General features: G+C 36.9%; 1 protein-coding gene across 5 annotated transcripts in view; it reads left to right on the top strand.

Annotated features, from left to right (window-relative positions):
* The window catches only part of VTI1A (vesicle transport through interaction with t-SNAREs 1A), a 279816-nt gene that overhangs the window by 14321 nt on the left and 241645 nt on the right, over window positions 1-23850 (top strand). For all 5 annotated transcript variants that reach the window (XM_088132264.1, XM_088132265.1, XM_088132261.1 and 2 more), the window contains exon 3: window positions 2001-2111. In XM_088132264.1, the coding sequence (XP_087988390.1) occupies window positions 2001-2111 (111 nt within the window). The remainder of the gene's footprint in view (window positions 1-2000; window positions 2112-23850) is intronic.

The raw sequence follows: 23850 nt of genomic DNA on the forward strand, positions 1-23850 counted from the left end.
TCAAAGGCATCAATTCTTCGGCGCTCGGCCTTTTTTATGGTCCAGCTCTCACAGCCATACATTACTACTGGAAAAACCATAGCTTTGACTATGCGGATCTTTGTCGGCAAGGTGACCTCTCTGCTTTTTAATATGCTATCTAGGCTTGCCATAGCTTTCCTCCCAAGGAGCAAGCGTCTTTTAATTTCATGGCTGCAGTCTCCGTCTGCGGTGATCTTGGAGCCCAAATAAATGAAGTCTGTTACTGCTTCCATTTCTACCCCTTCTATTTGCCAGGAATTGATGGGTCCAGATGCCATGATCTTAGTTTTTTTAATGTTGAGTTTCAAGCCAGCTTTCGCACTCTCCTCTTTCACCCTCATCAAGAGGCTCTTTAGTTCTTCTTCACTTTCTGCCATGAGGGTGGTATCGTCCGCATATCTGAGGTTGTTGATGATTCTCCCTGCAATCTTAATTCCGGCTTGTGATTCTTCCAGCCTGGCATTTCTCATGATGTACTCTGCATATAGGTTAAATAAGCAGGGTGACAGTATACAGCCTTGTCGTACACCTTTCCCTATTTTGAACCAATCGGTTGTTCCATGACCGGTTCTGACTGTTGCTTCTTGGCCCACATACAGATTTCTCAGGAGACAAGTAAGGTGGTCTGGTACTCCCATCTCTTTAAGAATTTGCCACAGTTTGTTGTGATCCACACAATCAAAGGCTTTTGCATAGTCAATGAAGCAGAAGTAGATTTTTTTCTGGAACTCTCGTGCTTTCTCCATGAACCAGCGAATGTTGGCGATTTGATCTCTAGTTCCTCTGCCTCTTCAAAACCCAGCTTGTACATCTGTTAGTTCTCGGTTCATGTATTGCTGAAGCCTAGCTTGTAGGATTTTGAACATAACCTTGCTAGCATGTGAAATGAGTGCAATTGTGCGATAGTTTGAGCATTCTTTGGCATTGCCCTTCTTTGGAATTGGAACATAAACTGACCTTTTCCAATCCCGTGGCCACTGTTGCGTTTTCCAAACTTACAAAAACTTTGTTTTTACAAAGGGGTAAAAAACAATACAATTGGCTTTTAGTTATTGATTTTCCCAAGTGGCTGTAGATATAAACAAATTTCAGATGTTCATTTGACAAGCTTTGAGCTGTATGTGTAAAAGCATTATAGAGCTAATTAAGCAAATACACTTTTCTGAGGGCTAACATATGGGATTAACACAATCCTTCAGATGATATGTTTAGAAAATCTAATAAGATAGTGATGCCAAAGAAACACATTCATTAGCTCCATCATAATATATACTCTATACATGCTACACTCAACACTGACTTCATGCTAAAATGTCCATTTGTTGTCAACATAAGACAAACTGATCACTTGCTTAGATAAGAGACTGGATGAACACCAAAAATGGATACATTAGAAATCAGAGGAAAAATATGCCCATAGTCTACCCAAATATGCTCCTACTGACCATTAATCTGCTTAAAACAAACAAACAAACTTGAAACAGGTTCCTCAGTCAGTGTCAGAACTTGAATTTGTCAGCCAATATGACTTTAATAAATTCATTTGGAACTATTGGGACATTGGGTCTGTTATGTTACAGGTGTTGATAAAGCACACCCTAAAGAGAGTTAAATCTGTGTCTGATGTAATGATGGGGTGTTACTGTGTATGCATATGTAAATACACTAATAATCCTTGTATTTTATAATCTTATACATTCACTTTCTTTTAAAGAATGTCTATGCCTATTTGTGTAGATTTGTTTGTGATTTGGTTCACATATCAAGCTAAACCTTAATGTGCTCTGTGTGGTTTTAGGTTAGCACATTGTGATTTAAAAATTCATGGCTTGGTATGTAGTTATGTATTTTTATATACATAACTGTTTGAGTTATATTTAAAATACTCTATTCCTTGAATAATTTATTTTTCAGATTCAAATCAAGTTATTGATCTTACTTTTTCATTTCTCTTTCCCCTTCACATTTTTGAACATCAGTTGGAACAAATGGAACTTGAAGTGCGTGAAATCCCTCCACAGAGCCGAGCCATGTACAGCAGTAGAATGAGGAGCTACAAGCAAGAAATGGAAAAACTTGACACAGATTTTGTGAGTTAATTCATCTGTGGTATTTTGTGAGAGGATTCATAAAGTATTTGCTGTAGTAAGCTTCACTACGGTATCATCATTCTTCATTCTACAGGTAGTCCCCAGTTTAAGAACGAGTTTCATTCCCAAGGTCTGTCCTTAAGTCAAATTTATATGTAAGCTGGAGCAGTATTATTGTATAATACTGTATAAGTAGTATTGTGTAATTAAGTTGAACCATTGTGCATTTAACTCAAATTTTGCTACAGTAGGCTCCGTTCTTAACTCTGGATCATCCTTAAACTGGGCGTTCTTAACCCAGGAACTACCTGTAAATAACATTTGATTGTTTGAAATATCGTAGAAACACCAAAAGTATTACTCAGTTATTTAATAATTAAATTAAATTAAATTAATTATTTATTAAATTTTACTGTAAATCAGTTATGCCTAGAATCAAGTTTCCTCATAAATACAACCATTTTTTTTTACATAGCTTGTCCATGCACACTGTTGTTAATAACCTGGATTTTCTCCACTGATAGTTTTCTTGTACTATATCACCAGGTGTACAGTTTACAGAAATTCTTGGCACTGTATATGAGCCAATTACCCACTTTTCTATCTTCATTATTTTAGGAAAATAAGATGTGAACCATGCTTGTATATTGCTCTCTCCCCTGTGTTCTGCTTGATTCTTTTTTAATGTAATACTTAGCATAATTATTCTTAATAGTATAATTAAGTATAGCTTTCAAGAATCTATTTTGGCTTATTTATTAGGTAATGAAAGATAATTTATATTTAAATTAACATTTCATATTTTTATAGCCTATAGAATTAAATAAAAGCTGTTTCATCAAGCATTCAATAATTTTATTTGACTAAACATTTGTCTACTTGGCTGCTGGAAATCAATCAGTTCTGTTCTCTAAGTTAAGCTTCCTATTTCCCAAGCTTATGATTGCCTCCTCAAAATCCATTCCAATTCTATCTGTTCCTTTTGTATCTGCCATGAGTTTTCAGAATCCTGAACTTGTATAAATATATTCTCCCTGGAATTTTATGGAAGTGCTTCTTACATACATCATGGAAAAATCAGGATAGTGATTCTTTACCGATGCAATTTTCCCACTCCTCACATTTCTTAAGATGAACCCAACATTGGTTGCTTTTATCACTCCAGATTGTTTTGGAATAGCGTGCTAATGAAGAAACTGACATAACACTAAGGCTGAAAAATGGCAAGGGATGTTATCCACTTGTACTATATTTAGGAGAGCAAAGCAATAGTGCTTTATGGAATATCCATTCTTCTTAACTTGTGATTGGCAACAGCATTTCAAGAGAATTCAACTGCCAATTCTAAATGTAATTTTAAAGTATAACAGCCAATACCCAAGTCTAGGTCTAAGCAAAATATAATTTTAAATAGTACAACTAATCATTTGAGTTACAAGTAGCTTTTCAGGCTTGTTTCTGTAATATTCTGAAAAATAAGCTACTTATCAATAAGTTAGAGAGATTTCTGTTATCCAAGAATATGAGGAAGACTCAAAGTTGGATTTCAGAAATACAACTATGGCTTGCAATATGATACATGAATGTGGTACAGGTAAGCAGAGGCAGCCACAATGATGTATGTATATATGTATGTGTGTGTGTGTGTGTGTGTGTGTGTGTGTATAAAAGGTCACAGTATTTGTAACACCATAATTTATAAAAAAGGTAAAGTGAAGGAGAGAGGGCAAATAACATCTTGATGGTGTTCAGAAAGTGAATATTAATACAAAATTGTTCTTGTAATATTAGAACTCAGAATCATTCAAGCAAGCTGAACAAAGATATTTCAAATTAAAGGAAGGACTGTTTCATACTGAGTGTGGCTCTAGAATGACTACTGCATGATTTACTTATCAATTGGAATGGCTTTAGATATCATTATAGAGGACAAAGATATCAGTAGCTACTACTACAGTTTCAATGACAGTATGATGTTGACTGTTGCTTGGGCATACAAATAGAGAAGGATGGAGTCAAACTCATTGTTTGTTTATTGGCTTCCCATTGTGGATGACTTAAGCCTTGGCATAATCTAGCAAGGATGTCTTTATGTATTTAATTTTGGATATTATCCTGTCTTTTGTTTTAGAAAATAATTTTAGTAATTTCTATTATAAACCAAGATAACAAATTGATCAGAGTTAAGAGAGTTCTGATTGTCATAGTTTGTAATTTATCAATGCCTAGTTTGTTCAGGTGAAAGGATTTCATATTCTAATACTTTTCCTAATTCAAGATCTTCTGCCACTGTGCTTGATTGAAGTTTGCTCCTAGGAGGGGTAAAGCTCTGGTGTTAGATTTTATTATCTTACAAGAGCCAGTTACACAGAACAATGTAACATTTTTTTCTTGTCTTAATTCACTATTCACTTTGTGTTTGCGCGAACTGTGATTAAAAATTTATACCAACAGTCTTGACCAATTATTTTCATGTAGTTCAATGTGGTACAGTATGTCCTATGCCTGTTTTCTAGATTTGCCCATGTATTCCAGGTTATACTGCAACACCAGCATGATGTAAAGCCCACAGTAATCACTCAAACAAGTCACTTACTTGAGATGATTACATATAATCATACTGGAAAGTAGCCAGTTAGTCCAATATCTATGCAATATAATTAACCATTTAAGTTATGAAATGGGCCTCAATAAGATCTCTAATTGTACTTAGAAGAGATATCATATGACTTAGCAGCCATGTTGATTCTACAGTACAAAACAAGCGCAGAAGAGGGTATATTTGGCCATACATATGTTTAAAAAACTGTATGTAAGCTTAATTGTAAACTCTTAGATTCTATATTGAAGGAAAAAACTAACAATAAAAATGAAGTTTTATTGATACTATTTTGCCTCACTTTTTTCAGACTTTTGAGAAAGACATTAACAAGTTGATACTGACAGAATTATCAGTGTTGTTTTACTGAAAGCATTATACAAATGTGAGTGAAGTTCATTGTTAAGCACGTTAAGTGTCAGTTTTAAACAGCAGGAAAAGTTACACATTCTTGGATATTGAATTTTCTTTATAGTTAGCTCTATCTTGTGGTCAAACACGGCGTTGCAGTTTGTGATTATGCTGACAAAAAAAAAATCTAATCTTAAAAGCAATATTGACCATCTGGAAATGCTCTGGTAATAGCAGTTCTTTTTCTCTTCTCCCTCTCTCTCCCCCTTCCCCTCTTCTCCCTGCCCCCCTCCAAGTATTCCTGATCTTGAGAAGCTGGACATTTTAAAAAGCAGCACTACACACACATTAACAAAGATTTGTGACTAAATGCAATTTTTGTCAAGCTTTCTAAGTGTAACTTTAACTCTTTGCTGCTATCTAATGATAGTCTAGATTTTTGTAGCCCAGAATTGTAGCCCTAGGTAATATGTAAAGCCTGTGCATTTGTTTGCAAAAACTAACCAACCAACCAACTAACCAACCAACCAACCAACCAACCAACCTTTTATTCTAGACCTACAAAATCAGAGCTGCAAAAATGTCCCACCTATTAATCAATGTCCTATCTATTGTTAATGTATAGGCAATGTAAAGTTTACATTTAGTAGCTGTATTGAAGTTATAAGCTTGTAACTTTAAAAGCTATATGTGTCAGAATGCATGTGTACTAGAGACTAGTAGCCAGCCTGCAAATAGATAGTGTGCATTGCTGCAAAAGGAAATCTCCTTTTTAAATTCTAAAAAGCAATTAATGGTATAATGCTCTGTTATAATGCTCTGCCGTAATCTTTAAGTATATACTTTTACTTTAAAAAAGTAAATAAATGTGTATTAGAAAGCTTTGGTGGAAGAAGAATTCAAATATTTTGATTGATGTTGGTATTATCATTCCTGCTCTTTGTTTAATTCTTTATACAGATACATCTCACATGCTGAAGAAAAAAAAGCTGAGATAGCCAAAGCAAAGCCATTTTTGAAGAACCCTCACTCAACCAGGGATGCATGTGTATGGCTTTGTTGTCCCATCAATTGGACAGGCTATCTTAGAGGCTGGAATTAGTGGGTGGACCAAAGGGCTCTTCATTTCTATCATATTGCATAACTAAAGTGGAAAAAGTACAGATTCTGTTATTGTGGCTTGAGTACTAGAAAAATGCTAGTTTTATAATAGAAGTTGAGGAAAGACATTCAAAGACCATGCAAAAACAATTAATGCTCTATAGTATAAAGTATATGCAGTTAAAACTCTTGTGGTCTATTTAAAACCTTGTAGATTTGAATGGGACTTTAATTCTGTCTCTTCTTTCCGCTTGCATTGACTGAAATAAGGGCTTCTTAACTGTCTAACATGTTACATCTGTTGAGGCTTTGAGAGATAGAATCTTGTTTATTAAGTACACTGTTGGTGATAGTTCAATCAATAGTTCAAATTTTGGTTGGGTGGTAGTCCACAATGAAGTCTTGTCATAACTCATGAATGAACAGATTGTGAGAAAAGTCAACTGTCTGTATTGTGTTGTGGCAAGAAAGCTTAAGTGGAGAATCCCTGACAAAATTTCCTTCTATTCAAGAGTTTGTACTTGGTTAACCAGAGAGTCTAAGAAACAAGAAGAAACAAAAGCTTTACTTTTGGTAGTGCTCTAAGAGGAAAAGATGAAGATGACTAGAAAGGAGTCTGAAGTTATATCAGACTTCATACCAGGGCTTGGAGTAAATCACAGGTCTCCATTCATTTACCTCTTATTGCTTGGCAGAAGATGCCCAGATATGAGTTAGCTAGATTAGAAACTTTATTGCAGACAAGAATGAAACATTAAACACAACTGATTTGTTGTTTATGCATGTATGCATGCATGCATGTATGCATTGGGTTTCTATTCTGCTACAGTCATAAACTGACTTTCGGTGCCTCACAGTAACGGAACAAGACATAGTGATACCAAGGAATATATAAGATAAATACATAAAAAAAAAAAAAAAACTGGTGTCAGGCCCTAAAAGCCCTTCAGAAAAGCCATCTTTTGAGCTTTTTCTGGAAGGCAGATAATGTTGGAGACAAATGAATTTCTGATGAGAGGCCATTCAAAAGAGCTGGTACCATCATGGAAAAACTTCTTTCATGATGGAACAACCCCCTAGCCTCCTGAAAAACAGCTGGTTCTCCCAGTGCAACTGGAGTGATTGGGCTGACTCAGAGGCCAGGGACAATACAGATCTGCAGATAACCCAGTGCAAAGCAATGAAGGGCTTTACAGGTTAAAACCAGTACTTTAAATTGAACCCAGATATGAATAGGAAGCTCCCAAACAGATATAGTATGTGCCCACCAGCAAGCACCCACGAGCATCCAGGTTATTGCCTTTTGCACCCACCTTTTACAAGCTTTCAGGTGATCTTTAAAGGTAGCCCCATGTAGAATGCATTGTAGTAGTCTAAACGGATGGTGATGACAGCATGAGCTTTTGCAATCAGGTCTTCATGTCCCAAGTATGGCTACAAGTGGTACACCAACTAAAGCTAGGGAAAGACCCCTCTGGCCATAGCCTCCAGATGCTGATCTAGCAGGAGCCTAGAAGATCACCAAACTTGCTCCTTCAGGGTCAATTTGATCCCGTCCGAGACAAAACAGGGGTGTAGAGAAACTCCAGTACATAAACAGTAGTTCTGTATTACTAGGGTTCAGTTTAAACTGCTATCTCCCATCTAGACCTTCACAGCATCCAGACACCAGAACAAGACATCTCTACTGCAGGCCAGGATCACAATTTACGGTTGGCTATTACCAGTGTATTGATAATACCAGACCTCAAACAAATGGAATCCCTAGCAGCTTCATATAGTTGTTATTACTTAACAATTAGAGATCTAATATTTATGGATCCAAAGAACCTCTTAAGGAGGGAGTGTACCAATCCTCTTTAAGGTCTACTGGCATTAAGCCCTGCTGCAATGAAGCATTTACAATCTTCACAACTACCTTTCCCCTCTTCAGTTGTCTGAATATGCCAGAAGGAGCAAGGATCCAGAATACAGGTAGTCCTAGTGAGTACCTTATCTGCTTCCTTGAAGGTAACAGTCCAAAAGGAGACCTAGATAACCTGGCAAGATCCAAGTGGAGTCTAAACTAGAATGAATTGGAATGGCTATCAGCAAAGGTTTGGGCAAACTGGTCACAGAGACCAGATGGTAAATCAACAGGCCCTATCCAAAATGGAGTTGGCCAGCTGAAGGAGGACTGCCAGACAAAAACATAAATTTGATCGTGTGGCCAGTGAGGCAGTCTGGAATTGTGAAAATACTGTAGAAGGAGATGCTGTGCTTGTATGTCATCAGGTGCCTCCCAAAAACATTCAGTGACTGAATAGCCTTTCAAATGACTCCATTATAACTGTCTTTCCTTCCTGCACCAAGAGTCCAAGATGTTCTACTTTGAATTCTTCCTGTACCCCACCAAGATGGGAGTCATGGTGAGGTAGAAATGTGCAGCTTTCTGGGCCCGGGAGGGAATAGTGGAGAACTGTATTATCTATGTGGCTGCAAACTGCAAGCAAAAGGCAATAGAATTGATCAGGGCTATAATGATATAGTTCAATGAACTTGGCAAGGAGCTTCTTAGACAGTCAAGCCAGTCAAGCTATGGCATTCAACAGAGACAGAGGGCATTCTGACAAGAATGGCAAGCAGAGCACTTGTAGGAGGCCTGTGTGAGTTCCAGTTGATCCTTAAAGAAGTGCTGAGTGGGTTGAAATTTCTGGAAAAAACAAGCCACTGGAATGGTGGAAGGTCAGGTACATTCAGCAGCAGTTGTGAGTGATAACTATAGGTGATCTGAAATGCTGACAATTGAATAGAGACACGGACTGTGATATTATAAGCAAACTCAGCCATAGGTAAAAGATGAGGCCAATTGTCTTGCTTATAGCTTACATAGGAACAAATGTATTGCTCTAAGGTTGCCTTTGGCCTCTGTTTCTTATCTGACTGGATGATTGGCAGAAGACAAGAGGAGCTTTATATCCAGTAGCTGAAACAGCTTTAAAAAAGTGCCACGGATTGTGGGCCTCAGTTGATTGAGCAAACTCTGGCTGATAAAACTTATTCAGTGAAGATATAAGTTTTCTAAAGAATTGAGAGGAGACCATGGCTAAGCTAGAAAAGACATCAACTGCTGCCAGAATGGCATCTAGGACTTTGGCACATGATAGATTAATATTAAAGGAAGTTCTACTTCCAAAGACCCTCTAGGAAGAGGGGATACAACAATCCAGAAGGTTTGATGGTCCAATGTGTGGTAGAATGACTAAATGTGGCATGAAGAAACACAGTTCTTGACACCTATTCTAACAGGAGGCCACGAAAGTCCAAGAAAAGATAGTTTTAAATATTTCAAAATATCTGGGTGGCTAGCTTATCATGGCAGAGTTGGCAGTACTTCCTTCTTTATGGAAGGAGGCACATATAATCAATTTTCTTTGTTTCTAGGAAAAGGTTAAGACACATCAAACTCAAACGGGTTCTGCCCTAACTCACTGGGGTATAAGAGAGGGGAAAGAAAAATGCAACCAGGGTTTCAAAGTTCTATTACTATAGCTGAAATCAATAAATGTAGTTCCAATCAAACCTATGGGGTCCTTTTCTTGGTCTAGCCTACCTTGAAGGGCTGGCATCAATTTTGAAAGCATCACTGCATTTTCCCTTCTCTCCCCCAGGGAGTTAGGGCAGAGCCAATCTGAATTTCTTCCTAATGTTTTCTTTATTTTCCAGGACTAAAGCACGTTTTTGTACATGTTATGCAACTCTGCATAGTTTTTCCAAGTTCTATGTGGCCTTCTACACAAGTGTACTACAAAACAACCCATACAGATCAAGTATTCAGCTATCACAGCAACAACTCAACAGCATACAAAAGAAGCTGTGTAAGATGATGAGCAAAAACACACTTCAATAACCTGGAATTCAAAAAAGTAGAAATGTGTTATCTATATAACATGTTCCAATGCAATGGCTATCCATACAATGTTATCAAAAAGTGTTATCCATGCAACCAACAACCACACAATTCACACAACCCATTAAAAATAACTCTACCATATATCAAAAATATCTTGGAAACTGGTTAACAACAACTGCTAAGCATCATGGTAGTCTATCCTAAGCGAGCCCAAAGGCCCAATAGCCAAAGAAGACAAAACAGGACAAAACATACAATGCAAGGATTATGAAAACCACTTTGTGGGCCAAACAGATAGGAAATTGAGATAATTCATCCATGAATATTAACTGTCAGTCAGAAAACAAAATGAAAACTCCTTAATTTCATAACAAATTCAACTACAGTTTCACCTGGGAAATTCTAGACATCATAGACCAAGCCAGATACAAAAGTGGAAGAGAATTCCTGGAAGCATGGCATACAGATGAGTTATCCATTAGCATGTACATTGTGGTAAATTCCATCTACAAACTGTTCAAGAAAGGAAGCAACCAAAGGTCAAGCAAAGAGGCAAACAAACCTAAACACACCCTTCCTCATCACACACTTTAAGCCAATACAGATAAAAGAACAATCAAGGAAGAAATATCCCAGTCAAGGCTGGTAAGACAAGCTACCCCATATAAATAGCAAGCAAACTCCACTCCCCCATGCACTGATGAAGTTACTTAGCCTGGTAATGAAACATCTGCAGGAAGAGAAATAAGCTTGGAGAACACCAAGAACCCAATAATTCAACCCTGAGTTACATGCTGTCTGTTTTCCATTATGGATACCAATCTCAACAAAAGCCCCGCTTTACATACTGGTAGGCAAGCTAGCTATGGGGTACAATTAAGTGGATACACAGCTGGCTGGCATACCATAGAACTCTTGAAATACTTGTAAGAATTCCACATAGAAGAAAACCTGTTCTTTCTTACCCCAGAATGAAGGACATGGAATAATGCATTTAAATTACAAGAAAGATTCCAATTGAAAGTTAGAAAATCATCTTAACAGTAAGAGCGGTTTGACAGTGGGGGCAATTATCTAGGGAGATGATGGCTCCCCTACACAGTATGTTTTCAAATGGACAGCCAGCAACCAGGCTCAGAGAACCCCAAGGACTCCACAGGACAGCCAACTGTCTGGGCTGCTTTAATTTGGATTCCAGTATTAAGCAGAGGGTTGGGCTGAATAGCCTAAACAGCCCAGTAGAAATTGAGCCTTATAAGATAACCAGCTAAAATTCAGTGGTATATCCAAATTCCTGGAAAGTTTATTCCTTCCCACAAGATAATATTTAATGTCTTCTTCTGCAGTCTTCTTATGACAGAAAATAGTTATTTCTAAAGCTCATCATGATGAAGAGATCTCTTATAAAGGATATGAAAGACAATTTAACAATCTTAATGAATAATTAACCTCTAGGGTTATGGATGTTTTAATCAAGATTCCTTAGGGACAATTTCAGATTAAGCTCACATTTTTTTCTTAAAAATTTATCAGCCCTACACTGACTTTCTTATGAGTCTTAAAGATCCTTGGTCTGTGCCGAGCTGCTGAGTTATTGAAAAAAAATCTTAACAAATTTATAAAGGAAAGTGAAGTTTATTAAGTCATATTGCTCTCATCCAAATAATATATCCTACTGTAATCTTTTTGTTAGATTATACTGAACATTTCAGTGGCTTGAATCATGTATCATGCTGTCATCATCTATTTTAACCATGGATTGTTGAATAAATCAAATGACCTCACTGATCATTTAAGAGTAAAACATGAACGATGACTTCCAAACTGCAAAAGCTGACTCTATATGTCATGATCAAGCCATAATATGGTTTGTTTCATAGCATTATGTTTGAACCCAGCCAATACCAATAGGAGATTTGGTTCCATTAAAATCTCAGAGGTGGCAAAATCTACTGTATGTATGTATGTATGTATGTATGTATGTATGTATGTATATTTTGTCTTTTTGTTATTTTGCTTTTGTTTTACAAAGACTGGTTGGATACAGAGAGTGGAAGATGAATAAAGTCCAAGGGAACAGTGAAAAGTAGTTCCTCTGGTATGGAACTTCTTAATGTGGAATCTTATGGAAGTGACCTAGCAATATAGATCATATATTATCAATACAGGTTTGGGGGGTTTTTTTTGGCCTGGAATATTATGCTAGCCTAGAAAAATAATTAAATATATAAAGGCTGTTAATGGAATCATATCTTGGAAATGCAGCCAAACTCTTATCTTTTTTATAAGACTGCTCTAGTTCCAATGTTCGATTCATTACTGTTGTAATGTCTTTGTAATTCTTCCTTGTCTATGCAAACCTGCAAACAGCTATACAGGTAGTCCTCGGGTTGTGACAGCAATTGGGACCAGAATTTCCATCACTAAGCTATATGGTTGTAGTGTGATGTCATGTGACTGCATTGCTTAACAATGGCAATCCCGGCAGTCCTGGATGCTGTTGTAACCCGAGGACTGTGTGGGTTGTTAAGTCAGAAGAGGTGGGCCCAGGCAAGGAGTGCGGGAGGTGCACGAGTGCTATGGGAGGGTGCTGTGGGTGGGTGCTAGGGAGCATGGGTGAGCCAGCGAGGGCCTTGGATGGGCGCTAGGGAGTGTGGGTGGGCCGGCAGGGGCTGTGAGCAGGTGGGAGAAGTGCTGCAGGCAGGTGCACACTATGGAGTGCAGGCAGGGGGTGCTACAGAGTACAAGAACCCTAGGAAAGAAGAAGTAGTGGGCCTCCGTAGTGGGGGTCCTTGGGAGAAAAAGTGTCGGGAGTGACTTATGGTAGCAACTTGTGACCTTCCCTGCCAGCTTCCCCATTGACTGCTTGTGGGAAGCTGACAAATGGTGATCACGTGACCGCGGGTCACTGCAACTGTCTGTGTGTGAGCCAGTTGCCAAGCACACAAATTGCAATCACGTGACCGAAGGGGTGCTGCAATGGCTGGAACTTTGAGGACCAGTCGTGAGTACCACTCATTCAACACCATTGTAACTTTGAATGGTTGCTGAATGAGTGATTGTAAATCAAGGACTACCTGTACAGCTGAAGTGATGGATGTTGAATTTCTGTCCCAAAACAAAACAAAAACACTATGGAAAGAAAAAAAATCCATTCGAAGGTCACATATTGGGAATGGACTCTATCCATGACTCTTGCAGTCAATATGCATTTTGTTAAGATAAAAAGAAATTAAGTATAGAGAAATTATGTTTCTGTATATAATGAATATGCTGTATCTGTGTATAAAACAAACATACTTATTCAGTATTACTTTCTACACATTTTAAATCTCTCTTCCTCTATCCCTAACCTTTGTCTATTTTCCCCTCCATGTACCTTCTGATATGTTCTGTTGTGTTTCTTATTATCCTTATCTTTATAGCCATTATTGAAGCTGGGAGAATACTTTCTTGATAGTATCCTTTGAGATAAAGACACCTGTTTGATCAGTTTTTTCCTCTGGCTACACTATTGCCTCTATAAACTGGTACAGAATCTCTCTGGTCCAGTGGAATTTTGATTCTGAACTTGTCCAAGCAATATATTCAGTTGAGCCTTGACTACAATCTTTCATGAGATTCATCTCCATAGAAATTAAATAGGTTTACAGTGAAGGTACTGTTTTTAAGGGCTACAGCAAAACTAAATTAATTTTTAAAAATTAAAAATCTAGCTGCCCATCTAAAAATCTATTTCACTGTGACTTTCTTGCTCACTTTTGAAAATCAATGGGTATCTGAGACTTAATATCAGTTTATATAAAATATAACAAGGAAGAACTTGATTCATCCTTTCATTGTGTCACTGACTCCTACAAAATCCATCAGAATAGATGAATTAGTGCATGTGACATCAGAAGAATAGCAAAGTAATAAAAACAGGAAGTAAATATATTTTCACCATCAGTTCTTTTTTTTTAAAAAAAAACACTTTTACTGGACTTTAGTCTCTTCCTCCAGTAACAATGATTCAAATGTGGGCTGTGCATCCTAAGAAGGGACAAGATGTATTGTTAAAAGAGAAGATTTTAATATTAAAAGAATTACAAAACTATCTTTTTATCTTGTTTTTTTAATATCAGCACTAGATGGCACTGTTTGTTTGGAAAGTGAGTTTAGAGCTTGGGTTTCGTGTGTGTGGTAGTAAATGAAATTATTATTTCATGAATAAAATATTTCTGGTGGGATTTGCATTTCTATATTGGCTGAAGATACTGTGTTGAATGTTTTATTAACCAGCCCAGTGCAACTGTCAGCCTATTAAAGAGATCCAATGGACCCTGTTTAGCTAAATAAACTAAGTAAATCCAATTCGTCAAATTGTGTTCCTGGCTGTTTATTTTCCATTCTTTTGATGTACAGTTTATTTTAAGTTAGAGCCACATAGATTTAAAAATTAATAGGAAAATAGAATTTAGTGTTTGGAACATGAAGAGACTAATTGTCCCAGTAAAAAAATAAAGAATAGCTTTTCTTCTAAGATGAAGTTGCTTGCAGGAAATGAACTTCTATACTGAGCTGATTATGTATCCTGTGCAATAAATTAGTTTAGAAAAGAAACAATTAACTTTTAAAAAATCAGATGTGCCCCAAATATTCTGGAAACCATAATGCATAGTTAAACATTGTTGCAAAACTTGTTATTTGAAAACATCATACTTTGCAAAATAATGCTGTGGTTTACTTCAAAAATGTTAACAATGGAATTATTGAATCCATTCATAATCTTAAGAATATACTTACAGACCTAAACGAAAATCTTTACTTTGTTTTGCTCTCACAACAATCCTGTTTATTACTATTCTCATTTCAGTATAAGAATTTTTTAAAAAATGAAGTTTTCTTCTAGTGGATCTTGTCTCCTGAAGGTTTCATGGGGATGTCCAGGCAGTTTCCTTGGCAATTTTCTTGGAAATGATTTGCCATTACCTTCTTCTGGGATGATTTCCCTGTTTAGCCTACAGTTCTGGGATTCCCTGGTATGATTATACTTAAATCATTCCCATATTTAGGAATGCAGAACTCATATACATCAGAATTGTTGCCAGCAAATTCAGCTTTCTATGCAGACAAGGAAAATTCTATTTGCTACTTTTAAAAGTGTGTAATCTATTAGCTTTTGGAGTTAACCAATGAGGTTAGAATTGACTTGTGCCATATGACAAAAATAATGATTTGAGGGGCATAATTAGTTATCTAGTTTTTAATTCCATTTGAATATTAAATAATGCTGCAGTGATTTTTGTTTGTTTGTTTGTGAAGTTTGATTTGAAGCTTGAGGAGAAGGGGAGAGTCATGTTATCTCTATTCTTTTGTGCTTTTGACACATATTCATTACTATTATTTCTCTAATTCATGTTGATATTTTGATGTCAATTTGAAAATGTTTGTTTAAATACTATAATCCCCACCAGTGAGAGTTGATATACTCATATGATGGAGTTACTGAATCACATAGCCTATTGGACTGGAATGTGATAAAAATCTTTTAGGGCAAAAGTTCACATTTTGAAATAACAGTGGAGAGGAGCAAAGACATAACCTTTGTTTGTATAAATTGGATCAATTTGTCTACCAATTCTGTGGCGAGACCTTTGCCTAATCAAGTTTCTGTTGGAAGTAATACAATGCACTGTGGGGAATAATTTTGCAGGGCAAGGATAGAGCTGAAACTGCTCACAAAATTACCCTCCCTCCCCCAATTGGCCCAGTTATAAGTAATAATTTTATAACTGATGAGGAAGGGAGTCTTTCTTGGTCGACTGTTATAGTTATTCTTAATTGTGATAGGAATTTATTTATTTGATCACATTATATGGCAGTAGAAGGCATTGGGCCTTTAGTACTGCGGGACCTACTTTAAATTGCCTTTTGAAACAGTGTCACTTATTCTTTCTTGTTGAGTTAACTCATTAAGTGAAAATTTTGCTTTGCTGGTATCTTACTGAAGTGATGAACTGGGTAACAACCAAGGGGTGTGTGTGTATGTGTGTGTGTGTTTAATTAAGTCAACAAAATGAATTAAGAGAGAGAGAATGCACTTGTATTCACTTTACACTCGAACCACATTAGCAATGAATGCTTTCATAGACTAGAAGATTTGAGGGAATGGTGGGAAAATATATTTTATTAGAAATGTACTCTACATTTGATCTTGCTCTTTCTACCTTGATTTTGTATGAATGTACTTGGTTTTCTTATCATTTTAAAATCTGGCTCTGAATAGCTGCTGTCTTAGTATACTGTCTGGTATTTATTGGATACAGTTATGTTTATTGTATTCTAAATGGGCTTAACATGAAATATTCTGTTTTTAGTTACACGTGTCCTTCATATTCTTGGTTTTAAGCACAATCTGTAAAATTGTGACTTTAATATTATTATAATTGTGACAATTATAATAATATATTTGAGATAGAAATGTATAACATATGCATTCTAACTGATTTACATGCTATGTTTTCTGTACTTAGTTAAAATTGCATGCTATGCTACTTTTTCTATTGGTATATTTGCATTAGTAATTGATCTTATGAATCTTATTATAGAATATCTTCATAATTTGGTTCCTTTGTCCAGTGCATCCAGGAAAGCATACAATGGATTGGCCCATTTTGTTTCATTATAGCAAACTTCTCTCAATCAACCAGAGTTAATTTTCAGACCACTAGTTTGTAGGAAAGAAAAAAAAAATTCTTCCCCATTGGTCGGTATCCCTTTTCAAATCTTTTTTGTCAGCCAGGTATCTCTGGATATCACTCAGTACACTTAATGATTGGGATGTTCTCTCATGCTGGGTTCAGTAGAGGTGGAGTCCTTGGGGTTCTCTTTTGTTAGCTGACCAGGTAACATCTTCAGTTCTGGAAGGGGGTGGGGTTTGCTCTCTGTTTATATTACAGTAGCTTGCCTTGTCAGTGTTGGTGGGAGAGTTGTTTCTTTTTCCATTGGTAGTTCTTAGATTAGGTTGTTGTTTCTGCTTGATTGTTTGTCTGAGTTGGTAGTTCCTTGATTAGGGAATTGTTTACTGCTTGATTGTTTGCTGTTAATCCAGGTATTAATCTCTGCTTATCCAGGTGTTGATTGTTGGTGAAGAGATGTCCTGGTCTTTTTGTTCTGTTTCCTTTTTATTGTCTCTTTTGAACAGTATGTAGATGTTTATCTCTATGTGCCTGTTGATGGCTGACTTGTCTGAATACCAAGCTTCCAGGAATTCCTTTGCATTTTTGGATTTCAGTAGTGGTGTATACAAATCACACATATACAATTTATCATTTGTATAGAGTTTTCTAATGTTGCTATATAATTACAACTTTGCTGTAATTTCTTCTCCCCTCTATTGTACTAGGTTCTATAATCATTTGGATTACTAATAACTATTCTCCCAAGGTAACCTTTGTCATGTAATTACATTTTTATACAAAAGTACAGCTGGACTACTTTTATTCAGCTAAGGCTATCTTGATATAATACCTATCAGTATTAAGATGGGTGCTGTCATCATGCTAAATACATATGGTACTTGGATTTTTGGGAAGTATATTATTCCATGTTATATAAACAGTCTACCAGGGTAAAATACATGGGTGGAAGCTTATGCTTACCGGGATATAAATGAAATGAATTATGGAAGCAGTGTTATCTAATACAGTGTATTCCAAGATAGTTTCTCTACATACACTTCAGTTAAACAGTATGAACTCATTGTATGTTACTTCTGAAATATGATGCCTGGAAATCGGTTATAACTTACAGTATATTTCATTATTTGAATAATTTCTAACAAATGCATTGTTAAAATCAATTCCCAAGCAGGGAACAAAATAACTATAACTCCATGTTATTTTGTACTCAGTTTAATATCTGGCTTTATAATTGAAAATCATATTTTGAAAACTTAAAAAAAATCCTTTAATATAAAGTTATAATAGCAGCATGATGAAGGTGAATGTATAAACTGAAGACTATAGTAGTATCGTTTATGAAAAAGTGGAAATTATTTCCTCATTTTTAATGTGTTCAAGAATAGAGCGTATCTTTCAATTTTGTTTTCAAAGGCATTTCTTATTTGACCATTATCCTTTTCCTTGGTAACTGAAGTGTTAGGCTGTTTTTCAGTAACAGCCACAAAAAGGAAAACATGGAACATATCTATTGACAAGGAAAGGTAGATAAATCTAATTTCATGTGGAAATTGCAGAATATTTTAATAACTTTTTGACATTTTCATGTAGTCTTTATTTACCTTATCAATACCTGTGTTGACATATGACTGTCATCTCTTTAAATTAAGCTAAACCAATAAATTATACATGTTGTGTTTACACCTGATGAAAGCTGACGTTTTGGAGAAGTGTTAAAATATACTGACAGTTCTTGTTCATAAGCTCCTTTGGTAAATATGTAGATGACATCTTTAGATATTATTTGTATACGGGCTGATAGGCAGGAAGTCTTGACATTGTAACAAATGCAAATGCCAACCCCATAATTTAACATTCTTCTGTTGGAAGAGATGTTAGTTTTAAATTACATGCTTCAAAAACTTTTAAAAGTATTTTTTTAAGCTGTTATTGATTTTTCATGTGTACGGAAAATAGTGCAGAAACAAAAACAAATTTGCACTTAAGAGCATCTCTTTAGGACTCCTATTTAAATCATTGCAGTGCTTCAGTGTAACTCCCTCTCCATCTAATTCTGTTTATTTCTTATCTGAGAAATCTTTTTGTGTTTCATTCAGTGGATCTGTACTTCCTAGAAATGTGTACTTTAGAATTGCAAACAAGCAAGGGTCTCTCTCTCTCTCTGTCTCTCAAGCATGCTTACACCAGAAATCTTTGAAGATTGTGCTGCAGAAGTCTTCTGAACTACCTATAATTGCAGAATTATACTAAATGTTATGATGATCCACTAATTATGATCCTGCTGTCATAATATGTTGACTGCAGGATAAATGCTTGTTTGGGAACAAGCTATTCTTTTTTTCCTATCTTGTGTTGGGGATTGGTTTGAGCCCTCTTATTTGCCCCATTTTATACCTAACCACTGTATTAATACCTTAAATAATCAATGACTTAAATAAAATCTGTTGCAATATGTGCCTGTGCTGAAACAATAATACTCCATTCTTAAATTATTGATAATTAATCTGTTTGGACCTATTCAAACCTTCTAATGAATGGCTACCATAAACTGCTGAGGCAGGTTAACCCAGGCTAAACAATACCTCCAGATGGCCAATAATATAATACGTGTGGATACTAGTGGAAATTTCTAATAGGTGTAGTAACATGACAGGAATTGCTTGTAGACAATGAATGGAATTTCATGGAAGCAAATGAATGGGTCAGTGAAGGAGGAACAGAGTGTTATGTTCACTAATACCAAAGGCAGAAAAGATAAAATCCTTCCAACAGCTAGCAAAGAAATGCAGTTCTCTGTCATTCTTCTTCTGCCCTCCAGCAGGTTAGTGTGGTGTTTGCTGACTAATAATTTTTGGAGAGTTATATGAAGGTGATTTATTAACTGTTGAAAGAGTTACCAAATTGCTAGGAGAACAATTAAATCTAAATCATGAATTTTCATTCTTTTTTTTAATTATGTTTTTATTAAGCATTTTTAAGGAAGAGAAAGGAAAAAGGAGAGACAAAAGAAAAAAGGAGAAAAAGAATAAAGATAGAACACAATGAAAATAAACAGAATTTACTAGCATCATAAATAAAATTAACTTTTTCAAAATTACATTAATTGGTTTAAGTGACTGAGTATATTATGTCATTTTGAAAACTACAGGTCATTGTTAAAATCTAAGCAATATATAAATAGCAGCAGTAGTCAGCATAGTATAAATAATAAAATAAGATTATCAGTCACATTAAATTCTACCCAAGCTGTTGAACATGTATTCTGATTTAATAGAGCCTACAGAGGTTGAATGTTAAAAGTTTATGTTAAGAGGAACCCAAGTTTTGAATGTGGTAAAAGCCTATATATAGAATTATAATCTAGAAATGGCTTCCAAGTTGAGTTAAATTTAGTATCAGATTTACTTTTGGCATTATTTTGGGCACTGAGACATATAGCATAATTAGTCATTCTACTGCAGAAGGAATTGTAAGTGAATGTAGAGTACCCTTGCAGCAGTTACTGTGTGCAATGCTAGTTCAAGTATGCTTTGTGGGAATATAAAATTTAGTAATAATAAGGAATTAGCAGGTTGGAAAGGAAATTCAACGTACAGAATTTGTTTCATTCTGGTGTAAATCATTTTCCAAAATTGTTGAACTTTACAACATTTCCAACAATTTTTAGAGAAGGAACTGTCCATGTTAGCAATCAGTACTGGAGTCATCCATTTAATCGTGAAACCTTTAACTTATTTGTTTGTTTGTCAAATTTGTCACTGCCAATCTCGTAAAAAATGACTCTGGGCAGTTTACAAAGCAGTTAAAATCAATTAAAATTACAATATAAAATAATCCTAAATAAATAGAAAATAAATATAATTCAAGGGTAGATGTTAAACTGGCAGTAACTCGGGGAGCGTCAGCAAGGTGCCAGCTACCCCAGGATTGGGTAAGATTCTTGTCACCCCATGCAGAGCCAGGAGGGTAGGGCCCTGCCATGCCTCTGGGGGGAGAATATTCCAAAGGACAGGGGCAACAGCAGAGAAGGTTCTCCTCGTGAGCCCCGCCAGCCAACTTTCTCTCGCTGACGGGGTCTGCAACATGCCCTCTCTGTCTGACTGGGTGGGATGGGTTGATGCGATGGGGGTGAGAAGGTCCCTCAGGTTACCTTGGCTCATTTTTGAGTCATATTTCACCAACAATTTGTAAAAAGGCCAGCAAATGCTTCATATTTTGTGTTACACAATTTTCAAATGCAGTCTGATCTCAGTGTTCCCCCTTCTAGTACTATACTACTTATTTGAAGACATTGATACTGGTTTGGTAGTTCTAGCCATTAAATCTCAGTCATGAAAGTTCATTGCTGTATATAATTTGTTGTTTAGTCGTTAAGTCGTGTCCGACTCTTCGTGACCCCATGAACCATATTGCGCCAGGCCTTCCTGTCCTTCACTGCCTCCCTGAGTTTGCTCAGTTTCATGCTCATTGCTTCAGTGATGCTATCTAACCATCTCATCCTCTGCCGTCTTCTTCTCCTTTTGCCTTCAATCTTTCCCAGCATCAGGGTCTTTTCCAAAGAGTCCTCTCTTCGCATTAGGTGACCAAAGTATCTGAGCTTGAGCTTCATTATCAATCCTTCCAATGAGCAGTCAGGGTTGATTTCCTTTAAGATTGACTGGTTTGACCTCCTAGCAGTCCAGGGGACTCAAGAGTCTTCTCCAGCACCACAGTTCAAAGGCATCAATTCTTCGGCGCTCAGCCTTCTTTATGGTCCAGCTCTCACAGCCATACATTACTACTGGAAAAACCATAGCTTTGACTATGCGGATCTTTGTCGGCAAGGTGACGTCTCTGCTTTTTAATATGCTATCTAGGCTTGCCATAGCTTTCCTCCCAAGGAGCAAGCGTCTTTTAATTTCATGGCCGCAGTCTCCGTCTGCGGTGATCTTGGAGCCCAAATAAATGAAGTCTGTTACTGCTTCCATTTCTACCCCTTCTATTTGCCAGGAATTGATGGGTCCAGATGCCATGATCTTAGTTTTTTTAATGTTGAGTTTCAAGCCAGCTTTTGCACTCTCCTCTTTCACCCTCATCAAGAGGCTCTTTAGTTCTTCTTCACTTTCTGCCATGAGGGTGGTATCGTCTGCATATCTGAGGTTGTTGATGATTCTCCCTGCAATCTTAATTCCGGCTTGTGATTCTTCCAGCCTGGCATTTCTCATGATGTACTCTGCATATAGGTTAAATAAGCAGGGTGACAGTATACAGCCTTGTCGTACACCTTTCCCTATTTTGAACCAATCGGTTGTTCCATGACCGGTTCTAACTGTTGCTTCTTGGCCCACATACAGATTTCTCAGGAGACAGGTAAGGTGGTCTGGTACTCCCATCTCTTTAAGAACTTGCCACAGTTTGTTGTGATCCACACAATCAAAGGCTTTTGCATAGTCAATGAAGCAGAAGTAGATATTTTTCTGGAACTCTCGTGCTTTCTCCATGATCCAGCGAATGTTGGCGATTTGATCTCTAGTTCCTCTGCCTCTTCGAAACCCAGCTTGTACATCCGGTAGCTCTCGGTTCATGTATTGCTGAAGCCTAGCTTGTAGGATTTTGAGCATAACCTTGCTAGCATGTGAAATGAGTGCAATTGTGCGATAGTTTGAGCATTCTTTGGCATTGCCCTTCTTTGGAATTGGAACATAAACTGACCTTTTCCAATCCCGTGGCCACTGTTGCGTTTTCCAAACTTGCTGGCATATTGAGTGCAGCACTTTAACACCATCATCTTTTAGTATTTTAAATAACTCAGCTGGAATACTGTCATCTCCACTAGCTTTGTTGTTAGCAATGCTTCCTAAGGCCCACTTGACTTCACTTTCTAGGATGTCTGGCTCAAGGTCAGTGATCACACCAGGGTGGACATCAGGGACATCAAGATCTTTCTTGTATAGTTCTTCTGTGTATTCTTGCCACCTCTTCTTAATCTCTTCTGCTTCTGTTAGGTCCCTGCCTTTTTGTCCTTTATCATGCCCATCTTTGCACTAAACGTTCCTTTCATATCTCCAATTTTCTTGAAGAGATCTCTAGTCTTCCCCATTCTATTGTTTTCCTCAATTTCTTTGCATTGTTCATTTAAGAAGGCCTTCTTATCTCTCCTTGCTATTCTCTGGAAATCTGCATTCAGTTGCTTATATCTTTCCCTTTCACCCTTGCTTTTGCATTCCTTCTTTCCACAGCTATTTGTAAAGCCTCATCAGACAGCCATTTTGCTTTCTTGCATTTCTTTTTCTTTGGGATGGTTTTAGTTGCTGCCTCCTGTACAATATTACGGACCTCCGTCCATAGTTCTTCAGGCATTCTGTCTACCAAATCTAATCCTCTAAATCTATTCATCACCTTCACTGTGTACTCACAAGGAATATGATCTAAGTCATACCTGAGTGGTCTAGTGGTTTTCCCTACATTCTTCAATTTAAGCCTAAATTTTGCAGTAAGAAGCTCATGATCTGAGCCACAGTCAGCTCCTGGTCTTGTTTTTGCTGTCTGTATAGAGCTTCTCCATCTTTGGCTGCAAAGTATATAATCAATCTGGTTTCGGTATTGACCATCTGGTGATGTCCATGTGTAGAGTCGTCTCTTGTGTTGTTGGAAAAGAGTGTTTGCTATGACTAGCTTGTTCTCTTGACAGAACTCTATTAGCCTTTGCCCTGCTTCATTTTGTACTCCAAGGCCAAACTTGCCTGTTATTCTGATTACTCCTTGACTTCCTACTTTAGCATTCCAATCCCCTATGATGAAAAGGACATCTTTTTGGTGCTAGTTCTAGAAGGTGTTGTAGGTCTTCATAGAAGCGGTCAACTTCAGCTTCTTCAGCATCAGTGGTTGGGGCATAGACTTGGATGACTGTGATGTTGAATGGTTTGCCTTGGATACGCACTGAGATTATTCTGTCGTTTTTGAGGTTGTACCCCATTACTGCCTTTCCCACTCTCTTATTGACTATGAGTGCAACTCCATTTCTTCTAAGGGTTTCTTGCCCACAGTAGTAGATATAATGGTCACCCGAATTAAATTCACCCATTCCCGTCCATTTCAGTTCGCTGATTCCCAAGATGTCGATGTTCAATCTTG

Source organism: Python bivittatus, unplaced genomic scaffold, assembly GCF_059951505.1.
Source record: "Python bivittatus isolate LINGU-HERP-01145 unplaced genomic scaffold, Pbiv_v1 ctg000980_np1212, whole genome shotgun sequence".
In the NCBI taxonomy this organism is placed as follows: Eukaryota; Metazoa; Chordata; class Lepidosauria; order Squamata; family Pythonidae; genus Python; species Python bivittatus.